Source organism: Bufo bufo, chromosome 9, assembly GCF_905171765.1.
Source record: "Bufo bufo chromosome 9, aBufBuf1.1, whole genome shotgun sequence".
In the NCBI taxonomy this organism is placed as follows: Eukaryota; Metazoa; Chordata; class Amphibia; order Anura; family Bufonidae; genus Bufo; species Bufo bufo.
This window is the reverse complement of record NC_053397.1, coordinates 135357604-135381015: the sequence shown is the minus strand read 5'-3', so window position 1 is coordinate 135381015 and position 23412 is coordinate 135357604. Positions and strand designations below refer to the sequence as shown.

Here is a 23412-nt window from a genome sequence, read left to right as displayed (position 1 = left end):
GTCAACAGAAAGGTATATCTGGTTTGGCTGACATCCAGAGGCTCTTCAAAAGGACTGACATTGACTTGCTACATGTATGTGGTACTACAAAGATAGTTTTGATCCTCTAGAGCTATTTACCTTTTCATTAAGGTCCTGTACGTACATTGCCTTGATCCTTTAATTTATCCATTTATGTCCATATTCAACTGGTTTCTGACAGTACTAGAAGCCTCCACCCATAGATAGTATAAGGTATGTTACATCAAGTTTTCCACTGCTGGGACCAGGAACTGTGGATAGGTTCCCAGGAACAGCTTGGTGGTCATCAACAGAAATGGGTGTATATTTGCACATAATATAACAGGCCTCCATATTTCAATGTGGTAAAAACTAACCTAAAGCCATGTATCATTTTATTATATTATATTCTGTTGTACTTTAACTCTTTCAGGACATCTGCTGTACATATACGTCGGATGTCTGGTCCTTAAAGCGAACCTTTCACCTCATTTTCACCTTATAAACTAGCAACAGTACCTTATAGATTATCTTGAGTGTGTTGTTATCCATGTTAGTGCCGCTTGCCTGGGCTCTTTATACTTCAAAAAATCGTCTTATAAACTTCACATTCTGTGCTCCAACAGTCATGCAACCAGTCAAGGGGGTAGCCCTTCCATCTCCTCTGGCCGTACCGCCCCTGCCCTAACCCCTCCTCTATGCTCCTTAACTGACAGCCGGCTCAGTCGCCGGGACGGTGCTTCTGAAACCTGCGCATGCGCCGTCCTCCTGATTCGCCGCGCGATCCCGTGTTTCTTGCTGACAAAAGCGCGATCATGTAAGAGAATCGCGCATGTGCATTACGCAATGCCGGCCTGTCTGCTCTCCCTCCCTAATGTGCGCGCGCTCCACTATCTTCATGCTCAAAGTGCCCCACGTGATCACTGTAGACTTGCCGCATATTAGGGAGGGAGAGCAGACAGGAGAGCAGACAGGCCGGCATTGCCGTAATGCGCATGCGCGATTCTCTACATGATCGCGCTTTTGTCAGCAAGAAACACGGGATCGTGCGGCGAATCAGGAGGACGGCGCATGCGCAGGTTTCAGAAGCGCCGTCCCGGGCGACTGAGCCGGCTGTCAGTTAAGGAGCATAGAGGAGGGGTTAGGGCAGGGGCGGTACGCCAGAGGAGATGGAAGGGCTACCCCCTTGACTGGTTGCATGACTGTTGGAGCACAGAATGTGAAGTTTATAAGACGATTTTTTGAAGTATAAAAAGCCCAGGAAAGCGGCACTAACATGGATAACAACACACTCAAGATAATCTATAAGGTACTGTTGCTAGTTTATAAGGTGAAAATGAGGGGAAAGGTTCGCTTTAAATATGGCACCTGCTCGGAAGCACAGCAGGTGCCATAGCTGCTGGGTCTCTTGTCGAAGGTGACGCTAGGGAGGCTCGTCCAAGTCACCGCATGCTATTTGCTGGACTTGAATAACCCCTTTAACGTCTTCCCTTGTTTGAAGTTTTAGCAAGGCAAAGAGATGCACTTGGCTTTCTCAGTCAGCATTCACCATTCAGTAAGGAAAGGGGGAAGAGTAACTCTATTAGAGTATCATACATTACACTGATAAGTGCAGTGCTCTTCTGCTGGCATGTTTAGTTAGGTCTATCAAGTTAACAATAGATCTGTCATACTATTCTAATTTTACTCATCTACTATTTTACTAACAGATAACATCTTCCCCTCACACCAGCAGTAAACTGACCTTCGATCACCTACGAGAGGTGTTCAATAAGTTATCTACCCCAACATGTTCTGTCAGTGTTAGGGGGCTTAGCTTGTCTGAACAGGTTAAGACATGTTTGGACAGTAACAATTCAGTCGGAAGAAAGCACTGGAAGTGACAGGATGTGCAGTACAGTGCGGGCCAACAAAGAAAGTGAGGAATTTGGAAATCGGGTTTCCTGGAAGTCTCCATGACAGCACATCTGAGACTGCATTCCTTCTGATAGGAACGGAAAACCCCACCCCTCTCACCTCACTAAATCCATCTCCACACAAAGAATCTAATTTTCTCCAGATTTTTAAATAGATCTTTAAAGCATTAGTCTTCCTACTCAGTAATATTGTTTACACCACTCTTTCAGAAAGTCCCTTTTCTTATTAGAGTCCTTCTCAAAATCTATGCTGATAACCTCAGGACCTTTAGGTCCAGGTGAGAAACTGGTCCTTGTGATAAGTCTGGATTTGGGGAAAGATGACCGGATCTTCCCTGCTTATGTTCTTTAGGAGGCCAAACCAACTCCTTTTGGGCCAGTATGGGACTATGAGTATCAGGCTGAAATTCTGCCCTGGAGGCTGGTTTTAAGGTCAGTATAAGGCCTACCAGTAGCCATTTGGCTCCAGGAGAAGTATATAGTGGGCTCAGCATGCATGTTGGTACTTGCATCCCTGGATCCGATGAAAGCTGTAACGGCACCGGACGGGGTTAAAAGCAGAGTGTGCCTGGCGTTCATGCTGTACCTGCGCTCCCTGGACTTTGTGTGGCTGTCATGGCCCATAAACAGGTAGGAACTAGTGTTAGGGACCACTCATAGAGGCGACCTTGACGTGGTGAGTGGCTTATTACGCTTTGGCCAAAATGTACACTAATGCCTCATTCAACATCCAGCATGGAGGTAGGGCAGAGTGCTGGTTGCAGACTGCTATTGCATTTGTGTTTTTTCTTTGAAATTCTCAGACCTGAACTTTTGAAGAACCCTAAAAATTAAAGGAATTGGTGTATGCTAGATCGTATTGCCAATCCTGACTGAACGCATCCACAGATAGTGGATGGTTCCTGGGGTTAAAGGAGAAGAATTGCTTCATCTTCCGATTTTTTCTGGAGGCGAGCAGATTCATGCTTGGATTTCCCCATTGCTTTGTTAGCATTGCAAATTCCTGAGGGCAAAAGGGACCATTCTCCCAGATATACTTCGTGTTGACTTAGATAGTCCACTGTATAATTGAGAGAATTCTTTAGATGGACTGCTCATAGGACTGCTGACCTTTCTGCCCAAGAAAATATTTTCTGTGATAATGACTGAAGGTAGTTCAGATGGCTAACCGTTCTCTGCAGTTTGACGACTCCATCGATCCTGAAAAAGACCTTGGTCCTACTGGATCCCCCAACCTCAGGAACTTGTGTTCGTTGTTAATGAGAAGGTCCGTTTTTGCTGCCAGTGAACTCCATTCTTCAGATTCCTGCCTGCTCTCCACCAAGCTAGTGATTGTTTTACTTTTCTGGTTATGTATACCCTTTGATGTAGGGCTGCTGGAGATCTGTTTCACCTGGAAAGGACACATTTCTGGAGAGTCCTCATGTGGAATTGTGCCCATGACACCGCCGGAATACAGGATGATAGAATGCCCAACAGTGCCATGGCTGATCTGATTGAGAAAAAGGTTTGCTTTTGAAATTGCTGTACCTGGGACTGATTGTTTTTTATTTTCTGCGGCGGAAAGAAAGACATCTGTTTTGTTGAATCCACAAGGATACCTAGGAAAGTTTACCTGGTGTCTGGAGATAAACTGGATTTTTCCCAGTTGATGATCCAGCCTAAGATCTGGAGTTGCTGGATTATGATCTGGAGTTGGGAACAAAGATGATGTTCTGACTCTGCAACTACTAGTATGTCGTCTAGGTAGGGTATAATTACCATAGACTCTTTCCTGAAGGTTGTCATTAGCTCGGTAAAGATCTTGGTAAAGATTCTTGGTGCCAAGGATACCCCAAAAGGGAGGCATCTGAACTGGAGGTGCAGAATTCACCTGCCTCGCTGTAATGCAAATTTTAGGAATTGCCTGGACTGTAGATGGAAAGGAACATGGTAGGAGTCTTTTAGGTCTATCAAAACCATTACCACCCCTTTCGTATTAGTTTCACTGTTGTTTTGTCTCCATTCTGAATTTGTGGTATGGTTTTAGGTTTATTATGATCCTGTACTTACGATTGGATTTTTTTTCACGGAAAATAGATAAGAATAATGACCCTTCCCCCTCTTTTTTTTTATTGGAACTGGCTCCACAGTCCCTAGATCTATTAACTTTTTTAGTACTTGAAGCAGTATATCTTGTTGATGAGAAGGGAATTTTGTTAGGAGAAATGTTTGCGGAGAAACAGATAAGCGTTCTAAACGATAACCTCCTTTTATGTTGTTGTTTGTCCCACCTTTTGCGTAGCTTCATCTCCCTGTTTTACCTTTATCCTTCCTATCCTCCTTGGCATACGGTTTCCCTAAAAAACAGCTTTCTTTTTTATAACCTATTGGCTGGGAATCCCTTCTTACGGTCCATGGCATTTTCAAAATGTTATCTAGGTCAGCACCGAACATATACTGGCAATTAAATGAAAGAGATTAGCTTATTTTTTGAAGCAATATCTCCTGACAACGCTTTCAGCCATAGCCCCCTGCGGGCTAAGTTAGAGAGAACAGCAGAATGGGCTGAAGGTCTCACACACTCAGCAGAGACATCTGAAAGGAAACTTGTCGCCATTTTTAATAAGGGAAGTCTTCCTAAAATTTCCTCCATAGTTGTTTTATTAATCAGGTGCACTTCAAGTTGTTCAAGCTATACATTAAGTGTACATTAAGTTGTCGGCAGGTGTGTTGCTGCTTCACTACAATGCACAGGCTCACAAGTCTCAAAAATAACAAGTTGATATCAGGGAATGTGACTTCATGGAGCTTAACTGTCCACCCTACAGTTCAGACCTGGCTCCTAGTGATTACTTTCTCTTTCAAAACCTGAAGAAATGTCTGAGTGGGCAATCATTTCTAGATGATAATGCCGTCAAAGAGGCGATAACAGGGTTCCTGCAGCAGCAAGAATTCTCCTTCTATCCTGAGGGCATCCAATCACTGGAGGTGAAGTGGAGTAAGTGTGTTGAAATTAAGGGGGATTACATTGAAAAGTGATAAGTTAAATTTTCTCAGAAAAGTTTGACAGATACCCTCTTATCTATTAATATTTAGTTTTTTTTAAATATCACTTTCTGACAGTGGAATCCCCTTAAAGGTGTTATCAAGGCAAAAATGGACCAGACTATGTTAAAAATATCAAAGACACATTCTTAACTTCCACCCTATAACCCTGTCGTTCTGATACTGCTTCAGTTGCTGCTGTAGAAAGTCATATACTCGCTTGACATGGTGAGCCAGGACAGGAGGTGGAGAGCGGAGGGGACAAGAGAAGCATCGAATGGCAGGGAATCGGTGGAGGGGCGTAATAATACTTTGTTATCTTCAACATTGTTTGGCTTTTTTTTTTTTTTAACCCTTTAGTGACCAACCTTACTGACCAAGCATTTTTTCATCGTTGCGTTCCAAGAGCTATAACTTTTTTATTTTTCAGTCTATATAGCTTTATGAGGGCTTGTTTTTTGCAGGATAAGTTGTGATTTTTAATGGTGCCATTATGGGGTACACCATAACTTTCTGATTAACTTTTATTAACTCTTTCTTGACAGAGAGATGGAAAAACAGCAATACTGCCACTGCGTATTTACGTTATAGATTTTACGGCGTTCATTTTTCAGATTAAGTAGCACGATTACAGTGATACCAAATACATATAGTTTTTTTTTAACGTTTTTCTACTTTTATGCAATAAACCCCCCTTTTTTTTTTTTTTTTTAAAGAAAAAAATGTTTTTGCATTGCCACATCACAAGACCCATAACTTTTATTTTTCTTTATATGGAGTTGTGTGAGGTCTTGATTTTCGGGCGACAACTTAATTTTTCATTTATATCATTTTGGAGTAAATGGCGCTTTTTGATTGCTTGTTATGTTTATTTGGAGGCAACTAAGAATAAATTAGCAATTCTGTATTTTTTTTACGGTATTCACTGTAGGGAATAATTTACAGTACGTGATATTTATGTAGTCCGAGTCATTGCAGATGTGGCAATACCAAATCTATGGGGAAAAAAATTTTTTGCAATTTTTTTCCATTGAAAAGCGTATTTTCAGTGGAAAAAAAGGATAATTTATTAATTTTTTTATTTTTATTGAATAAATGAGTTAAAAAAATAATAATATTTCTACCACTTAACTCCTTAAGGACACAGCCATTTTTTGCAAATCTGACCAGTGTCACTTTAAGTGGTGATAACTTTAAAACGCTTTGACTTATCCAGGCCGTTCTGAGATTGCTTTTTCGTCACATATTGTACTTCATGACACTGGTAAAATGAAGTTAAAAAAAATCTTTTTTATTTATAAAAATAAAAAATTTACCAAAAATTTGAAAAAAATTGCTAATTTCCAAGTTTCAATTTCTCTACTTCTATAATACATACCTCCAAACATAGTTATTACTTTACATTCACCATATGTCTACTTCATGTTTGCATCATTTTGGGAATAATATTTTATTTTTGGAGGATGTTACAAGGCTTAGAGGTTTAGAAGCAAATCTTGAAATTTTTCAGAAATTTTCAAAAACCCAATTTTTAGGGACCAGTTCAGGTCTGAAGTCACTTTGTGAGGCTTATATAATAGAAACCACCCAAAAATGACCCCATTCTATAAACTACACCCCTCAAGGTATTCAAAACTGATTTTTCAAACATCGTTAACCCTTAAGGTGTTGCACAAGAGTTATTGGCAAATGGTGATGAAATTTGGAAATTTCATTTTTTTGCCTAATTTTCCATTTTAACCCATTTTTTCCACTAACAAAGCAAGGGTTAACAGCCAAACAAGACTATCTTTATTGCCCTGACTCTGCCGTTTACAGAAACACCCCATATGTGGCGTACACTACTGTACAGCAACACAGCGGGGCGTAGAATGAAAGGTGCGCCGTTTGGTTTTTGGAGGGCTGACTTTTATGGACCGGTTTATTTACACCGTGTCCTGTTTCTACCCCCCTGATGCACCCCTGGAGTAGAAACTCCCTAAAAGTGACCCCATTTTGGAAACTACGGGATAAGGTGGCGGTTTTGTTGGGATTATTTTTAGGGTACATATGATTTTTGGTTGCACTATATTACATTTTTGTGAGACAAGGTTACCAAAAATTGAAATTCTGAAATTTCATCTACATTTGCCATTAACTGTTGAGGAACACCTAAAGGGTTAATAAAGTTTGTAAAATCAGTTTTGAATACCTTGAGGGGTGTAGTTTCTTAGATGGGGTCACTTTTGTGGAGTTTTTACTCTAGGGGGGCATCAGGGGGGCTTCAAAAGGGACATGGTGTCAATAAAAAGGCCATAAAAATCGGCCTTCCAGAAACCATGTCGGTCCTTTCCTTTTGCGGCCTCCCTTTTACTGATACAGCAGTTTACGACCACAAATGTGGCGTTTCTGTAAACTGCAATATCAGGGTAATAAATTTTAAGTTTTGTTTGGTTGTTAACCCTTGCTTTGTTACGGGAAAAAACGGATTGAAATATAAAAGTGCCAAAAATAGCTGTTTTGGCACAGTTTTTTTTTTAGCGTGTTAATCTGAGGGGTTAGGTCATGGGGTATTTTTATAGAGGAGATTCTTACGAACGTGGCGATACCTAATAAGTCTAATTTTTTTTACAATTATTTAGGTTTTAGACTATATTATCATTTTTGATACAAAAAAAAGTTTTTGTATTTTTAAAGTCTAAGAGTCATTTTTTTTTTTGCCGATTATCTTATGCAGGGGCTCATTTTTTGCGGGATGAGAGGACGGTTTTATTGGCACTATTTTGAAGGTATACCTAATATGTCTACTTTTAATAAATTATTTTAGTTTTTTTGGGTGTCTCAAGTCTGAGAACCAGTTTTTTTTATCCGATGTCAGTGCTAAATTGGGATATAAATTTAGTACTCCATGGAAGTGTGGTACTCCCTGAAGCAACCGTCAATGCAGAGGCCCGGATGATCGGGGCACGTGTCGCACTAAGTAGTGGTGTCCTTCCGTATCCCCCTCCTGCGACACACTCTGCACTTTTTTTGGGTTCGTCCCTTCTTTCCAGTATGGGGGACCACACCTGGAAAGTGTTGGCCAGGGACGATTCGGGCGCCTCCATGTCACGACCGCTATCCCAGCAGCAGTCGTGTCGCACCAGACGGAGGGGAAGGGGGACCCTTATCTACGGATGGGAATAGTATGGCCACCCCTGACTAACCCTAAGCTGGCACCTGTCTGCCCTGATACCCTAGACGGGGTGTGAACCCGTGTGGCGAGCAGGATGCCTAAACCCTCAGTCACCCTAACAAGCCTAGAGTGGGGAAAGGCCGATGGGAGCACTAGTCACCATCACTCATGTCTAGGAGAACAGCAGGGGAAGACAGCAACAAACAAACTATAGCAGAGATAGACTTATCCAGTCACGAGCAGAGAAGGCGATCCCAATCACGACAGTCCACGCCGGACAAGAGCTCCACAGCAACACCATCAAACGATCTCCTTCAAAAGGTCAGAATAGAACTGAAAGTAAGGACTATATCTGGCAATGACTGCAAGTGAAACTGAAACTAATATAGTAGCTGGGAGTGGCAGACAGGACTCACCTGAGAAGGATGCCTACAAACTCCCAGTCAGGACAAAAAGGTTCACAAGGCAAAACCCGAATGACATACCCTGAACCATGGAGCAAACTCACAAGCTATCGCGAGTAGCAAGTCGCTGCGACCTTCTCCTCCCAGACCTGTCTGGATCAGTCACAGTCGTGACAGTACCCCCCCTTTCTACGAGGGGCCCCTGGACCCTCAAGACCAGGCCTCTCCGGATGGGAGCTATGAAAAGCCCGAATGAGTCTGTCCGCTTTTATCTCTGAAGCTGGAACCCACATTCTCTCTTCGGAACCATAACCTCTCCAGTGCACCAGGTACTGAAGAGAGCGGCGAACATATCGTGAGTCAACAATCTTTTCTACCTGAAACTCAAGACTGCCATCAACACATCCTGGCGCCACTTAGGCCACCAGAACCGACGAGACACTAATTCAGAGGTTGCCCTACTACCTGGGTGTCCTGCCAGTGTGGAGTTATGGCGTTCTTTTAGTATCTCCAGGCGTAAATTTTCTGGCACAAACAGTTTACCCGAGGGGCAGGAGGCCGGGGCGTCCCCCTGAGCTTCCAACACCCTCCCTCTAAACCTGAGTGTAATGCAGAGACCACCACCCCCTTTTGCAAAATGGGCTCTGGAACCTCAACATCACCCCCTCCAGGAAAACTTCGAGACAATGCATCCGCCTTAGTATTTTTTGCCCCCGGGCGATAGGTTATTACAAAATTAAACCTAGTAAAAAATAACGACCACCGAGCCTGTCTAGGGGTGAGACGTTTAGCAGACTCCAGATATAATACGTTTTTGTGATCAGTAATCACCGTGACGGGATGAACCGCCCCCTCCAAAAAATGACGCCACTCCTCAAAAGCCAACTTAATAGCCAAAAGTTCCCTGTTGCTAATATCATAGTTCCTTTCTGCAGTAGACAATTTCTTCGAAAAGAAAGCACACAGATGCCATTCACCAGGGGACGGGCCCTGAGATAGTACCGCTCCCACCCCCACCTCTGATGCGTCAACCTCTACAATAAAAGGAAGCGAGACATCTGGCTGTACGAGAATAGGGGCCGAGGTGAATCTCTCCTTCAGAGATGCAAAGGCAGTTTTGGCTGCATGTGACCATTTGGAAAAATCGGATCCCTTTCGGGTCATGTCCGTCAGTGGTTTGACCACCAAGGAATAGTTCTTTATAAATTTTCTATAAAAAATGGCAAACCCCAGGAAGCGTTGCAATGCCTTCAGGTTCTCAGGCAGATCCCAGTCTATAATCGCCCGGACTTTCTCTGGATCCATGCGGAAACCTGAATCTGACAACACATACCCCAAAAATGGCAGTTCTTTTACGGCGAACACACATATTTCTAACTTAGCAAACAATTTGTTGGCCCTTAATATCTGCAGCACTTGTCTCACATAGATCTTATGTGTATCCAGATCCGGGGAATAGACCAGGATGTCATCAAGATATATCACAACAAATCTCCCGATAAGGTGACTAAAAATATCGTTGACAAAATGTTGGAATACCGCAGGCGCATTAGTGAGACCAAATGGCATGACCAGATTTTCATAATGCCCTTCCGGAGTATTAAAAGCAGTCTTCCACTCATCCCCCCTCTTTGATGCGAACCAGGTTATAGGCTCCTCTGAGATCCATTTTGGAGAACCATTTAGCACCAGCAACCTGATTAAAGAGGTCGGGAATGAGAGGAAGAGGATAGGGATCTCGGATAGTTATCCGGTTTAATTCCCGGAAATCCAGGCAAGGACGTAGGCCCCCATCTTTCTTTTGAATGAAAAAGAACCCTGCAGCCACAGGTGAAGAAGAGGGTCTGATGTGTCCCTTAGCCAAACTCTCCGAAATATAATCTTTCATAGCCTTCCTCTCCGGGCCGGAAAGATTGTATAACCGGGTTTTAGGTAGTTTTGCCCCAGGTAATAGATTAATCTGGCAATCATATGGACGATGAGGTGGTAACCCCTGACAACCCTTCTCAGAGAACACATCCATAAAATCTGACAGAAAGGCAGGTAAAGATGTTACAGAGAGTGTAGAGCACCTACTACTCAAGCAGTTGTCCTTACAATGTTCACTCCACTCCACAATCTCCCCGGCCTGCCAATCCACAACTGGATTGTGAGTCACCAGCCAGGGAAGCCCCAATACCATAGGAGCCGGAAGACCGTCCAGGACATAACAAGAGATATGCTCTTTATGGAGGTCCCCTACCTGCAGATGGATATTATGGATGATCTGAGTTAACTCTTTCTGAGTAAGAGGGGAGGAGTCGATGGCAAAAACAGGAATAGTTCTGCGTATCGGTTCCGGAGTAAAACCCAGAGCCTGAGCAAACCGTGAATCCACCAAGTTGACCCCCGCCCCACTGTCCAAAAAAACGGAACAGATCTCAGTCTTATTGCCCGCCTCAAGGGTAACGGACAACAAAAACTGAGACATGCGTATGGAGGAAACGAATACGCCCAGACTGTTATCCTCCGCACAATCTGGGGACTCTAGTTTTCCGGCGGCTCCTTTGTTTGTGGTCTCTTGGCTTCTGAGGGACAAACCTTTACAAAATGACCCCTCCCCCCACAACGAAAACAACCCTCTGACCTACGGCGGAACTTAGAAGGATTCACCCGTCTAGTGGCGCCCCCTATTTGCATTGGTTCGACTGGATCATAATAAAACCGATCCCTGCCCTATAGGGGCCTCCGTAAAATTTAATAGTCTCTCCCCGAGTCGTCTGTCGATTCTTATGGACAGAGACATAGCAGCCTCCAGAGACCCAGGGAGCTCGTATACCGCTAGCGCGTCTTTTAATTTTTCAGACAACCCCTGGCAGAACTGACTCCTAAGGGCCGAGTCGTTCCATAACGTATCAGTAGCCCACCTACAGAATTCGGAACAATATAGTTCAGCAGACCGGTTGTCTTGCCGAAGTCTACGTAGCTTAGACTCAGGCAGTGAGACCCTGTCCGGGTCATCAGATACGAGACCCAGGGCTTCAAAAAACTCCTCCACTGATCGTAAGGCCAGAGAGTCTGATGGTAAAGAGAAAGCCCAAGCCTGCGGATCTCCTTGCAGGAGAGAAATTACAATGCCCACCCGTTGTTCCTCACCGCCGGAGGATCTAGGGCATAACCTGAAGAACAATCTGCAAGCTTCTCTGAAGGTTACAAATTGGTCTCTCCCTCCTGAGAACCTATCAGGAGTACCTTGGTTTCCCGTAGCAACGGTGGAACCCAAGGATGGCTGCTGCTGCTGCAGCACTGTTGCTTTTAATCCTGCCACTTCAAGGGATAATCCCTGTAATTGTTTCGCCAAAACCGTAACCGGATCCATAGTGGAACAGAAAAATAGAAAGCAAAACAGCAAGCAAAAAAAAAAAAAGAAATGTCATTTTTTTTTTTTAAAAGGCCAGATATACTGTCACGACCGCTATCCCAGCAGCAGTCGTGTCGCACCAGACGGAGGGGAAGGGGGACCCTTATCTACGGATAGGAATAGTATGGCCACCCCTGACTAACCCTAAGCTGGCACCTGTCTGCCCTGATACCCTAGACGGGGTGTGAACCCGTGTGGCGAGCAGGATGCCTAAACCCTCAGTCACCCTAACAAGCCTAGAGTGGGGAAAGGCCGATGGGAGCACTAGTCACCATCACTCATGTCTAGGAGAACAGCAGGGGAAGACAGCAACAAACAAACTATAGCAGAGATAGACTTATCCAGTCACGAGCAGAGAAGGCGATCCCAATCACGACAGTCCACGCCGGACAAGAGCTCCACATCAACACCATCAAACGATCTCCTTCAAAGGTCAGAATAGAACTGAAAGTAAGGACTATATCTGGCAATGACTGCAAGTGAAACTGAAACTAATATAGTAGCTGGGAGTGGCAGACAGGACTCACCTGAGAAGGATGCCTACAAACTCCCAGTCAGGACAAAAAGGTTCACAAGGCAAAACCCGAATGACATACCCTGACCCATGGAGCAAACTCACAAGCTATCGCGAGTAGCAAGTCGCTGCGACCTTCTCCTCCCAGACCTGTCTGGATCAGTCACAGTCGTGACAATCCAGTTCCCGAGGTACTCCGGCCTGCTCTTTCCCGGTCCGAAAAGACCAGGGCCTTGAGGACTGCCTCATAGAATTGGAGGAATGTCCGGCGGGCCATAGGGGAGTGTGTGTGTCTGCGTGTGTATGTGCGTGCATGTAAATCTTTATTTGGTGTGCGTGTGTGTGTGTGGGGGCACGGGTGTTCACGAACAGAAAAAAAAAAAAAAAAAGGGCAAATAATGTTTAAAAAAAAAATTTCAAAACCGCTGATCAACTGTCCGAAGTTGATCAGCGGTGGGGTGTGTGATGCGCTAACAGTAGCCGGACGCTAAGAGAGCCGGCCACAGTCAGCGTACACAAAAAAAAAAACTGCACCCCCAAAAAGTTGGGGGGTGGGGGGGCAAGCAGCAGCACCCCTGGGGTTCTAGGGTCACACAGCTGTGGACACCAGACACCCTAACTTAGGGTGATGCAATAAAAGTTTATCAAACTAACTATCCCTTTATTTTCCCTGCCTAACCCAAACTTTCCCTATGCTTTCCCTATGTACCTGCTGGATAGATGGGGGGTGCTGGGGCACAGATCAAGTTCTGGGGGGCACAGATGGGGTGATGCTGGCACCGATGGACGACGACGTGCAGGCAACTCCTCTCTCCTCCGAGCTCCGGAACACAAAAGGAGGAGGAGAGGAGCGCTTGCAACTTCTGAATCTTCCACCGGCCCGCCCACCAACCAATCAGAGGCGATCCTGAGAGGTGATGTCACCATCACCACTCAGGATCGCAGGATGGTGATTGGTGGGTTAAAATCACACCACCATCACATTCCGGGTTATCGGGTCCTCAGAGACCCGAATAACCCGGAAACGCAGAAAAAGGTTAATAGTCCTGTGTCCGGAAAAGGTTAATAGTCCCACAAGGGGACTATAACAGACAGCTTTTTGATTGCTTTGAAAATGCAATGCACTATCCCTACAGTGCTTTGCATTTAAATGGAAATGCTATTCTGACATTGACCAGCAGGCTGCGCTGGAGAGGCGCAACCTACTGGAAATTACTCAAGGCTGGTCTGGGGCTTACATCATACCCTAGGCAGCGTTCACACACATCGGCACCCCGCGAGCACATTTGCAGAGTGCCGATGGGAGAAAGAGGGAGTCCACTCCCTCTGTCAGCACTTTACATGCGGCATGTAAAGTGTTAAAGAGCCTGGATCGGCACTCCTGCCAGTCCGGGCTCTGAGAGCCAAGTCCCCCTGCACGGGGGACCCATGCAGTGCTTAGACTGGGCCGCCATAAAAAAAAGTGTCGGCCCAGTCTAAGGCCCCTTAGTGACCGCCGTAAAAACACGTATGGGTGGTCACTAAGGGGTTAAATATTACAATGCTTTGTTTCCTTTTCTACCTTTAGAACTTTTGTTTAAGACTCATGTGAAATACCAGTGTAAATAAATATACCACTCAGTGTACCGTATGTGATGTATCTTCACACTGCCTCCGGCTTGTTTCTCCCTGTCAGTTCTTACAAGCAGTAGAAAGGAGAGAGCAGAGTGTAACAGCACCTCATAGAAACACACAGGAGATTTTGCACACAGCAGTCATAGGTAGTATAGATAATTAAGGTGAGTAAGGAGAGACTTAAACTCTGCAGCTAATCACTGTACAGGATGGTCTCACTATATCATTACACTTCTAGTCTCTTACAGGGCAGACATTATGGGGGTCATTTATCAAGCTGAAATATGCCTAAGTTAGGCGCATTTCAGGCCCATCGGCGCATCGGTCAGTTGCACCACAATCGGCAACTTCTTCCCGCTCACACTAGGTATAAAAAAAAAAGAGGGCGTGACATGGGCGGGGAAGCATTTTCTACGCCTGTTTCAGGCGTAGAAAAAGGTCTAAGTGTAAGATGGCTAGGAAGCCATCTTATATTTAGAAATGACGAAGGAGGCTGGCACCTCTACATAACTTCAGCAATCCACACCCAGATACACTGCGTGCAGAATTATTAGGCAAATGAGTATTTTGACCACATCATCCTCTTTATGCATGTTGTCTTACTCCAAGCTGTATAGGCTCGAAAGCCTACTACCAATTAAGCATATTAGGTGATGTGCATCTCTGTAATGAGAAGGGGTGTGGTCTAATGACATCAACACCCTATATCAGGTGTGCATAATTGTTAGGCAACTTCCTTTCCTTTGGCAAAATGGGTCAAAAGAAGGACTTGACAGGCTCAGAAAAGTCAAAAATAGTGAGATATCTTGCAGAGGGATGCAGCACTCTTAAAATTGCAAAGCTTCTGAAGCGTGATCATCGAACAATCAAGCGTTTCATTCAAAATAGTCAACAGGGTCGCAAGAAGCGTGTGGAAAAACCAAGGCGCAAAATAACTGCCCATGAACTGAGAAAAGTCAAGCGTGCAGCTGCCAAGATGCCACTTGCCACCAGTTTGGCCATATTTCAGAGCTGCAACATCACTGGAGTGCCCAAAAGCACAAGGTGTGCAATACTCAGAGACATGGCCAAGGTAAGAAAGGCTGAAAGACGACCACCACTGAACAAGACACACAAACTGAAACGTCAAGACTGGGCCAAGAAATATCTCAAGACTGATTTTTCTAAGGTTTTATGGACTGATGAAATGAGAGTGAGTCTTGATGGGCCAGATGGATGGGCCCGTGGCTGGATTGGTAAAGGGCAGAGAGCTCCAGTTCGACTCAGACGCTAGCAAGGTGGAGGTGGAGTACTGGTTTGGGCTGGTATCATCAAAGATGAGCTTGTGGGGCCTTTTCGGGTTGAGGATGGAGTCAAGCTCAACTCCCAGTCCTACTGCCAGTTTCTGGAAGACACCTTCTTCAAGCAGTGGTACAGGAAGAAGTCTGCATCCTTCAAGAAAAACATGATTTTCATGCAGGACAATGCTCCATCACACGCGTCCAAGTACTCCACAGCGTGGCTGGCAAGAAAGGGTATAAAAGAAGAAAATCTAATGACATGGCCTCCTTGTTCACCTGATCTGAACCCCATTGAGAACCTGTGGTCCATCATCAAATGTGAGATTTACAAGGAGGGAAAACAGTACACCTCTCTGAACAGTGTCTGGGAGGCTGTGGTTGCTGCTGCACGCAATGTTGATGGTGAACAGATCAAAACACTGACAGAATCCAGTGCAAAGAAAGGTGGCTATATTGGTCACTGATTTGTTTTTGTTTTGTTTTTGAATGTCAGAAATGTATATTTGTGAATGTTGAGATGTTATATTGGTTTCACTGGTAAAAATAAATAATTGAAATGGGTATATATTTGTTTTTTGTTAAGTTGCCTAATAATTATGCACAGTAATAGTCGCCTGCACACACAGATATCCCCCTAAAATAGCTAAAACTAAAAACAAACTAAAAACTACTTCCAAAAATATTCAGCTTTGATATTAATGAGTTTTTTGGGTTCATTAAGAACATGGTTGTTGTTCAATAATAAAATTAATCCTCAAAAATACAACTTGCCTAATAATTCTGCACTCCCTGTATATGGCTTAAATAAGACCAGCATCTAAAACGCCGGTCTTAATAAATGACCCCCTATATCTTCTGTACATGAAATGAAACAAGGAGGGCAGAATATGCCTTTGTGGATATCTGCCGTTAGATTCCGGTATTCTGATCAACATAAAAGAACAATCTCTGGACTGGGGGGTTAGACTAAGATAATGTGACACCGTTTTCCATAATTAAAGTGTTCAACATTTACAGATGCAATAGAGCTGGGAACAAATTACACAACTAGGCTATTTCTGGTGAGTTATATGTGTGTGCGTGTGTGTGTGCGTGTGTGCGTGTGTGCGTGTGTGTGTATATATATATATATACACACACACATACACTCACCTAAAGAATTATTAGGAACACCATACTAATACGGTGTTGGACCCCCTTTTGCCTTCAGAACTTCCTTAATTCTACGTGGCATTGATTCAACAAGGTGCTGATAGCATTCTTTAGAAATGTTGGCCCATATTGATAGGATAGCATCTTGCAGTTGATGGAGATTTGAGGGATGCACATCCAGGGCACGAAGCTCACGTTCCACCACATCCCAAAGATGCTCTATTGGGTTGAGATCTGGTGACTGTGGGGGTCATTTTAGTACAGTGAACTCATTGTCATGTTCAAGAAACCAATTTGAAATGATTCGAGCTTTGTGAAATGGTGCATTATCCTGCTGGAAGTAGCCATCAGAGGATGGATACATGTTCTCATTCTGTTTACGCCAAATTCAGACTCTACTATTTGAATGTCTCAACAGAAATCGAGACTCATCAGACCAGGCAACATTTTTCCAGTCTTCAACAGTCAAATTTTGGTGAGCTCGTGCAAATTGTAGCCTCTTTTTCCTATTTGTAGTGGAGATGAGTGGTACCCGGTGGGGTCTTCTGCTGTTGTAGCCCATCCGCCTCAAGGTTGTGCGTGTTGTGGCTTCACAAATGCTTTGCTGCATACCTCAGTTGTAACGAGTGGTTATTTCAGTCAACGTTGCTCTTCTATCAGCTTGAATCAGTCGGCCCATTCTCCTCTGACCTCTAGCATCCACAAGGCATTTTTGCCCACAGGACTGCCGCATACTGTATGTTTTTCCCTTTTCACACCATTCTTTGTAAACCCTAGAAATGGTTGTGCGTGAAAATCCCAGTAACTGAGCAGATTGTGAAATACTCAGACCGGCCCCGTCTGGCACCAACAACCATGCCACGCTCAAAATTGCTTAAATCACCTTTCTTTCCCATTCTGACATTCAGTTTGGAGTTCAGGAGATTGTCTTGACCAGGACCACCTCCCTAAATGCATTGAAGCAACTGCCATGTGATTGGTTGACTTTAGATAATTGCATTAATGAGAAATAGAACAGGTGCTCCTAATAATTCTTTAGGTGAGTGTATATATATATATATATATATATATTACTAGAGTGTTGCTTACTTCAAGTTCAGTGTGAATTAAGAGACTCAGATATTTGTCTGCAAGATCTTTTACGATGCTTTTATCCACTAAACAATGTTGAACTTTCCCGTGCATACCTATTAAAAAAATAAAAGGATTAAAGAGAATACTAATACAATAATTCTAGTTTGTGATATTATATTCAGATAAAACTCCTGTACCTTTTGTGGCTAGAAAACACACCTTCCCAAAGAAAAAGTAGGCATCCAAGAGGGTAACTGAAGAAATAACACTAGCCAGGCTGCAAATAAAATAAGAATATATAAGCTTTTGACAAAAAAAAATAGCTAAACATTTAAGTCCTTTCATAAAACATGTAATTAAAATAAAGTTTACCATATTTTCAATATACAACTTTTGCCCCACATTGAACACACAGTACTTTCCCCTTATTGCTCCCACTGCGTACATTGTAAAGAGTGTATGCTTAATTGACTGCTAAATAAATGGCTTTAAAAAAAAAAAAAAAAAAAAAAAACAACAATGGTGGTGCTCATTGTGACTGAGAATTGGTTGAGTGGATTACAGGTAATAGTAAGATTCTTTTATTTTGTGCTGAGTTTGATTGTGTAGAAACACTGACAGAATTGTAAAACTTTTTTTACCTTTGCTTGCACCTAATTAACTAAATAAAGGTATGGGTTGTCTCAGGTGTTATAAATTAAACTGCAGAATTCACGAGCTTGCCGTACTGAAAACCTTGCTGAAACCATTGTCTGATGCACTAAGTCACTGCTGAAGCAGCAGCATTAAATAATAAATGTTAAAATCAGGATTTTAAGTCCCTGTAAGTACATTACAGTACTTTCCCATTCTCTTAAAGGGGTTCTCCGGGAATTATCATCATGGACAATGGGGGCATATCACTAGGATATGCCCCCAATGTTTTATAGGTGCGGGTCCCACCGCTGGGACCCGCACCTATATCGAGAACGGAGACCTGCAAGGTGGTGGCTGGAGGAATCCGGTCCGGCTACCACTAAGCCGGCTCCCCACAGAAGTGAATGGGAGAGTACAGCGCATGCTACCATTCATTTCTATGGGGCCGATGGGAATAGCCGAACACCGACCCATAGAGAATTAATGGAGGGCGGCTGCGCATTCGCAGTGCGCCCTCCTTCACTTGCAGGGCTCTCGATATAGGTGCGGGTCCTAGTGTTATGCCCCCATTGTCCATGATGACACAAACACTTTAAGAAAATGTATATACTTAAATATTACTTTATTACAAGTATATTCGCAAATACCTTTCATTAGCTATAATGGCTTGTTTTGTGTAGGGGGCAATCTTCCGAAGAAATAAAATGGCCGGCGTCCTATTAATGCACACAAATCCTGTCCTAATCACACAGCAGGACAAGTTACTTTACAACATGGAGCTAAAGAGCTGCCTTATCCTCCTCTCTGCTCTACTTGTCAGGGATTATGATCTTGAATAAGATCCTCAGCTGAATCTCTGTGGGAATGGAGTTCATGAGGAGACATGAAATACAAAGACAAGGTGGGGATGAGGCTAATGAGTTGAGATGAGCAAATTTCATATTTTGAAATTCGTTCACGATTCATCTGGTGGTAAAACCATAATTGCGTTATGGATTCCGTTACCACGTACCATAACTCATTCCATCATAATAGTAGTCTATGGGATGCAAAACGGATCCGTCCCGTTTCTGTTATGGAGGGGAATCCTCCCCTGCATAACTGAAACGGGATGGGCCATAGACTTCTATTATGACGGAATGAAAATTCCGTTATGCAGTCAGTCATAGAATTGCGTTATTTTCTTTATTTTAAAAAAATTTCAAGAAAATTTCCAAAATCAACTTTAAGGAGCAGTTCAGTTCTGAAATCACTTTTAGGAGCTCACATAATAGAAACCACCCATAAACGACACCATTTTTTTTTTAAACTACACCCCTCAAACTATTCAAAACTGTTTTTTAGAAATGTTGTTAACTTTCCAATTATCATTCAAAAGAGCGTTTCTACAGGGAGGAACAAAAATACCAAACTTCAAAAAAGCTAAATTTAGCCAACTAAGAGAGGCCATAGGCCTAACTAAATGGGATAAAGTCCTCACAAATAAAAATACAGCCACAAAATGGGATATCTTTAAAAGCATCCTAAAAGCTCATTGTGAGAGGTACATACCGTATGGGAATAAAAGGTTAAGGAACAAAAAGAAACCAATGTGGATAAATAGAACTGTAAAGAAAGCAATAAATGACAAAAAGAAAGCATATAAAACACTAAAACAGGAGGGTAGCACGGAAGCACTGAAAAACTATAAGGAAAAAAATAGAACATGTAAAAAAACAAATAAAAGCGGCCAAACTAGAGACCGAGAGATTAATTGCCAAAGAGAGTAAAACTAACCCTAAAATGTTCTTCAATTATATAAATGTTAAAAAGTATAAATCTGAAGGTGTCGGCCCTTTAAAGAGTAATGAGGGGAGAGTCACAGAGAGCGACGAGGAGAAAGCAAAGCTATTAAATATTTTTTTCTCCAATGTATTCACTGAGGAAAATAAACTGTCAGATGAAATGCTGAATGTTGAAATAAATTCCCCATTAAAAGTGTCCTGTCTGACCCAGGAAGAAGTACAACAGCGACTTAAAAAGATTAAAATAGACAAATCGCCAGGACCGGATGGCATACACCCCCGTATCCTAAGGGAATTAAGTAATGTCATAGCTAGACCCTTATTTCTGATATTTGCGGACTCTATACTGACAGGGAATGTCCCACAGGATTGGCGCATGGCAAATGTGGTGCCAATATCCAAAAAGGGTCCAAAAACAGAGCCTGGAAACTATAGGCCGGTAAGTTTAACATCTGTTGTGGGTAAACTGTTTGAAGGTTTTCTGAGAGATGCTATCTTAGAGCATCTTAACGGAAATAAGCAAATAACGCCATATCAGCATGGCTTCGTGAGGAATCTGTCATGTCAAACTAATTTAATCAGTTTCTATGAGGAGGTAAGTTCTAGACTTGACAGCGGCGAATCAATGGATGTCGTTTATCTGGACTTCTCCAAAGCATTTGACACTGTACCACATAAAAGGTTAGTATATAAAATGAGAATGCTCGGACTGGGAGAAAACGTCTGTAAGTGGGTAAGTAACTGGCTCAATGATAGAAAACAGAGGGTGGTTATTAACGGTACGTACTCCGATTGGGTCACTGTCACTAGTTGAGTACCTCAGGAGTCAGTATTGGGGCCTATTCTCTTCAATATATTCATTAATGATCTTGTAGAAGGCTTGCATAGTAAAATATCAATTTTCGCAGATGACACTAAACTGTGTAAAGTAATTAACACTGAAGAGGACAGTATACTACTACAGAGGGATCTGGATAGATTGCAGGCTTGGGCAGATAAGTGGCAGATGAGGTTTAACACTGACCAATGTAAAGTTATGCACATGGGAAGGAAAAATGCAAGTCACCCGTACATACTAAATGGTAAAACACTCGGTAACACTGACATGGAAAAGGATCTAGGAATTTTAATAAACAGCAAACTAAGCTGCAAAAAACAATGTCAGGCAGCTGCTGCCAAGGCCAATAAGATAATGGGTTGCATCAAAAGGGGCATAGATGCCCGTGATGAGAACATATTCCTACTACTTTACAAATCATTAGTCAGACCACACATGGAGTACTGTGTACAGTTCTGGGCTCCAGTAAACAAGACAGACATAGCAGAGCTGGAGAGGGTCCAGAGGAGGGCAACTAAAGTAATAACTGGAATGGGGCAACTACAGTAGCCTGAAAGATTATCAAAATTAGGGTTATTTACGTTAGAAAAAAGACGACTGAGGGGAGATCTAATTACTATGTATAAATATATCAGGGGGCAGTATAGAGATCTATCCCATCATCTATTTATCCCCAGGACTGTGACTGTGACGAGGGGACACCCTCTGCGTTTGGAGGAAAGAAGGTTTGTACACAAACATAGAAGAGGATTCTTTACGGTAAGAGCAGTGAGACTATGGAACTCTCTGCCTGAGGAGGTGGTGATGGTGAGTACAATAAAGGAATTCAAGAGGGGCCTGGATGTGTTTCTGGAGTGTAATAATATTACAGGATATAGCTACTAGAGAGGGGTCGTTGATCCAGGGAGATATTCTGATTGCCTGATTGGAGTCGGGAAGGAATTTTTTATTCCCCTAAAGTGAGGAAAATTGGCTTCTACCTCACAGGTTTTTTTTGCCTTCCTCTGGATCAACTTGCAGGATGACAGGCCGGACTAGATGGACAAATGTCTTTTTTCGGCCTTATGTACTATGTTACTATGTTACATTAAGTATTCCACAGGAATTAAAACAAAATGGAGGTAAAATTTCAAAATTTTACTTTTTTTGCAGATTCTTCATTTTTTCACGTAACACATCAAGGGTTAACAACAAAACAAATCTCAATATTTATTACCCCGGTTCTGCAGTTTGCAGAATCCCCCCATATGTGGTCATAAAACGCTGTATGGACACACAAAAGGGCTCAGATGGCAAGGAGCCCCACATGATTTTTGGAGGGCAGATTTTGCTGGAATGGTCATTAGGCGCAATGTTGCATTGAAGAGACCCTGAAGTACCCCCACAGTGAAACCCCCCAAAAGTGAACACATTTTGTAAACTACACCACCCAAGGAATTTTTAAGGGCACTTGACCCAACAGGTGTTTCATAGAATTTATAACACTTTGCTGTGAAAATGGAAAAATATTTTTTTGTTTACAAGAAAATGGTGCGTTAGGATTAAGGCTACTTTCACACCTGCGTTCGGTGCGGCTCCGTCTGATATCTGCACAGACGAATCCGCACCTATAATGCAAACGATTGTATCCGTTCAGAACTTACATTGAAAGTCAATAGGGAACGGATCCGTTTTCAATTGCACCATATTGTGTCAGTGAAAACGGATCTGCCCCCCTTGACTTATATTGTAAGTCAGGACGGATTCGTTTGGCTCCGCATCGCCAGGCGGACACCAAAACGCTGCAAGCAGCGTTTTGGTGTCCGCATCCATAGCGGAATAGAGGCGGAACGGAGCCAAACTGATGCATTCTGAACGGATCCTTATCCGTTCAGAATGCATTAGGGGTGAACTGATTCATTTTGAACCATTTGTGAGATCCCTGAAACGGATCTAACAAACGGAACTCAAAACGCCAGTGTGAAAGTAGCCTAAACTTTCTTTTTTTTTTTTACAAAGGATAATAGGAGAATATCCAATCACAATTTTCTCCTGAATACAGTAACACCCCAAACTGCTGTTTGGGGATACACTATGGCTCAGAATGGATTTTCTAATATATAATTTTTTTACATGGTTTTTAGCGATAACTTGTTTATTTTTCTGTTGACTGAGCTGTGTGAGGGCATATGTTTTGCGGAAAAAGCAGTAGTTTTTATTGGCACCATTTTAGGGTACATTTGGCTTTCTGATCGCTTTTTATTTGAAGTCACAAAAAAGCTGTTTGGGGTCATTTTTCTATATATATATTTTTTTTTTTTACACCGTTCACTTAAAGGCGTATATCATGTGATATTTTTATAGATCCTGTCATTAGAATTTTTTTTATGTTTTACAAAATAAGTATTTTGAGGGAAAAAAATGCTTTTTTGTGTTGCAATTGTCTTATTTTTTCTGGCTATTGTCTTGTGTGAGGGCTCGTTTTTTGAGGGATGAGGTAACATTTTTATTGCTACCATTTCGGGGTACATAAGTCTTTAATTAATTGACATACTTTTTGGACGGGAGGTGGATTAAAAAAAAGCAGTTTTGGCATTATTTATATATTATTTTTTACGGCATTCACCTCATGGGGTAGAT

At 42.8% G+C, this 23412-nt stretch overlaps 1 protein-coding gene across 2 annotated transcripts in view; it reads right to left on the bottom strand.

Moving 5' to 3' along the window:
• Positions 1-23412, bottom strand: part of CENPM (centromere protein M) — a 433445-nt gene that overhangs the window by 201138 nt on the left and 208895 nt on the right. For both annotated transcript variants that reach the window (XR_005774194.1, XM_040407185.1), the window contains exons 4-5: positions 17733-17812; positions 17551-17648 (exon numbers count right to left, since the gene is read on the bottom strand). Coding sequence is in view for 1 of the 2 variants with exons in the window: in XM_040407185.1 (XP_040263119.1) it covers positions 17551-17648; positions 17733-17812 (178 nt within the window). In the remaining variant the exon portion in view is untranslated. The remainder of the gene's footprint in view (positions 1-17550; positions 17649-17732; positions 17813-23412) is intronic.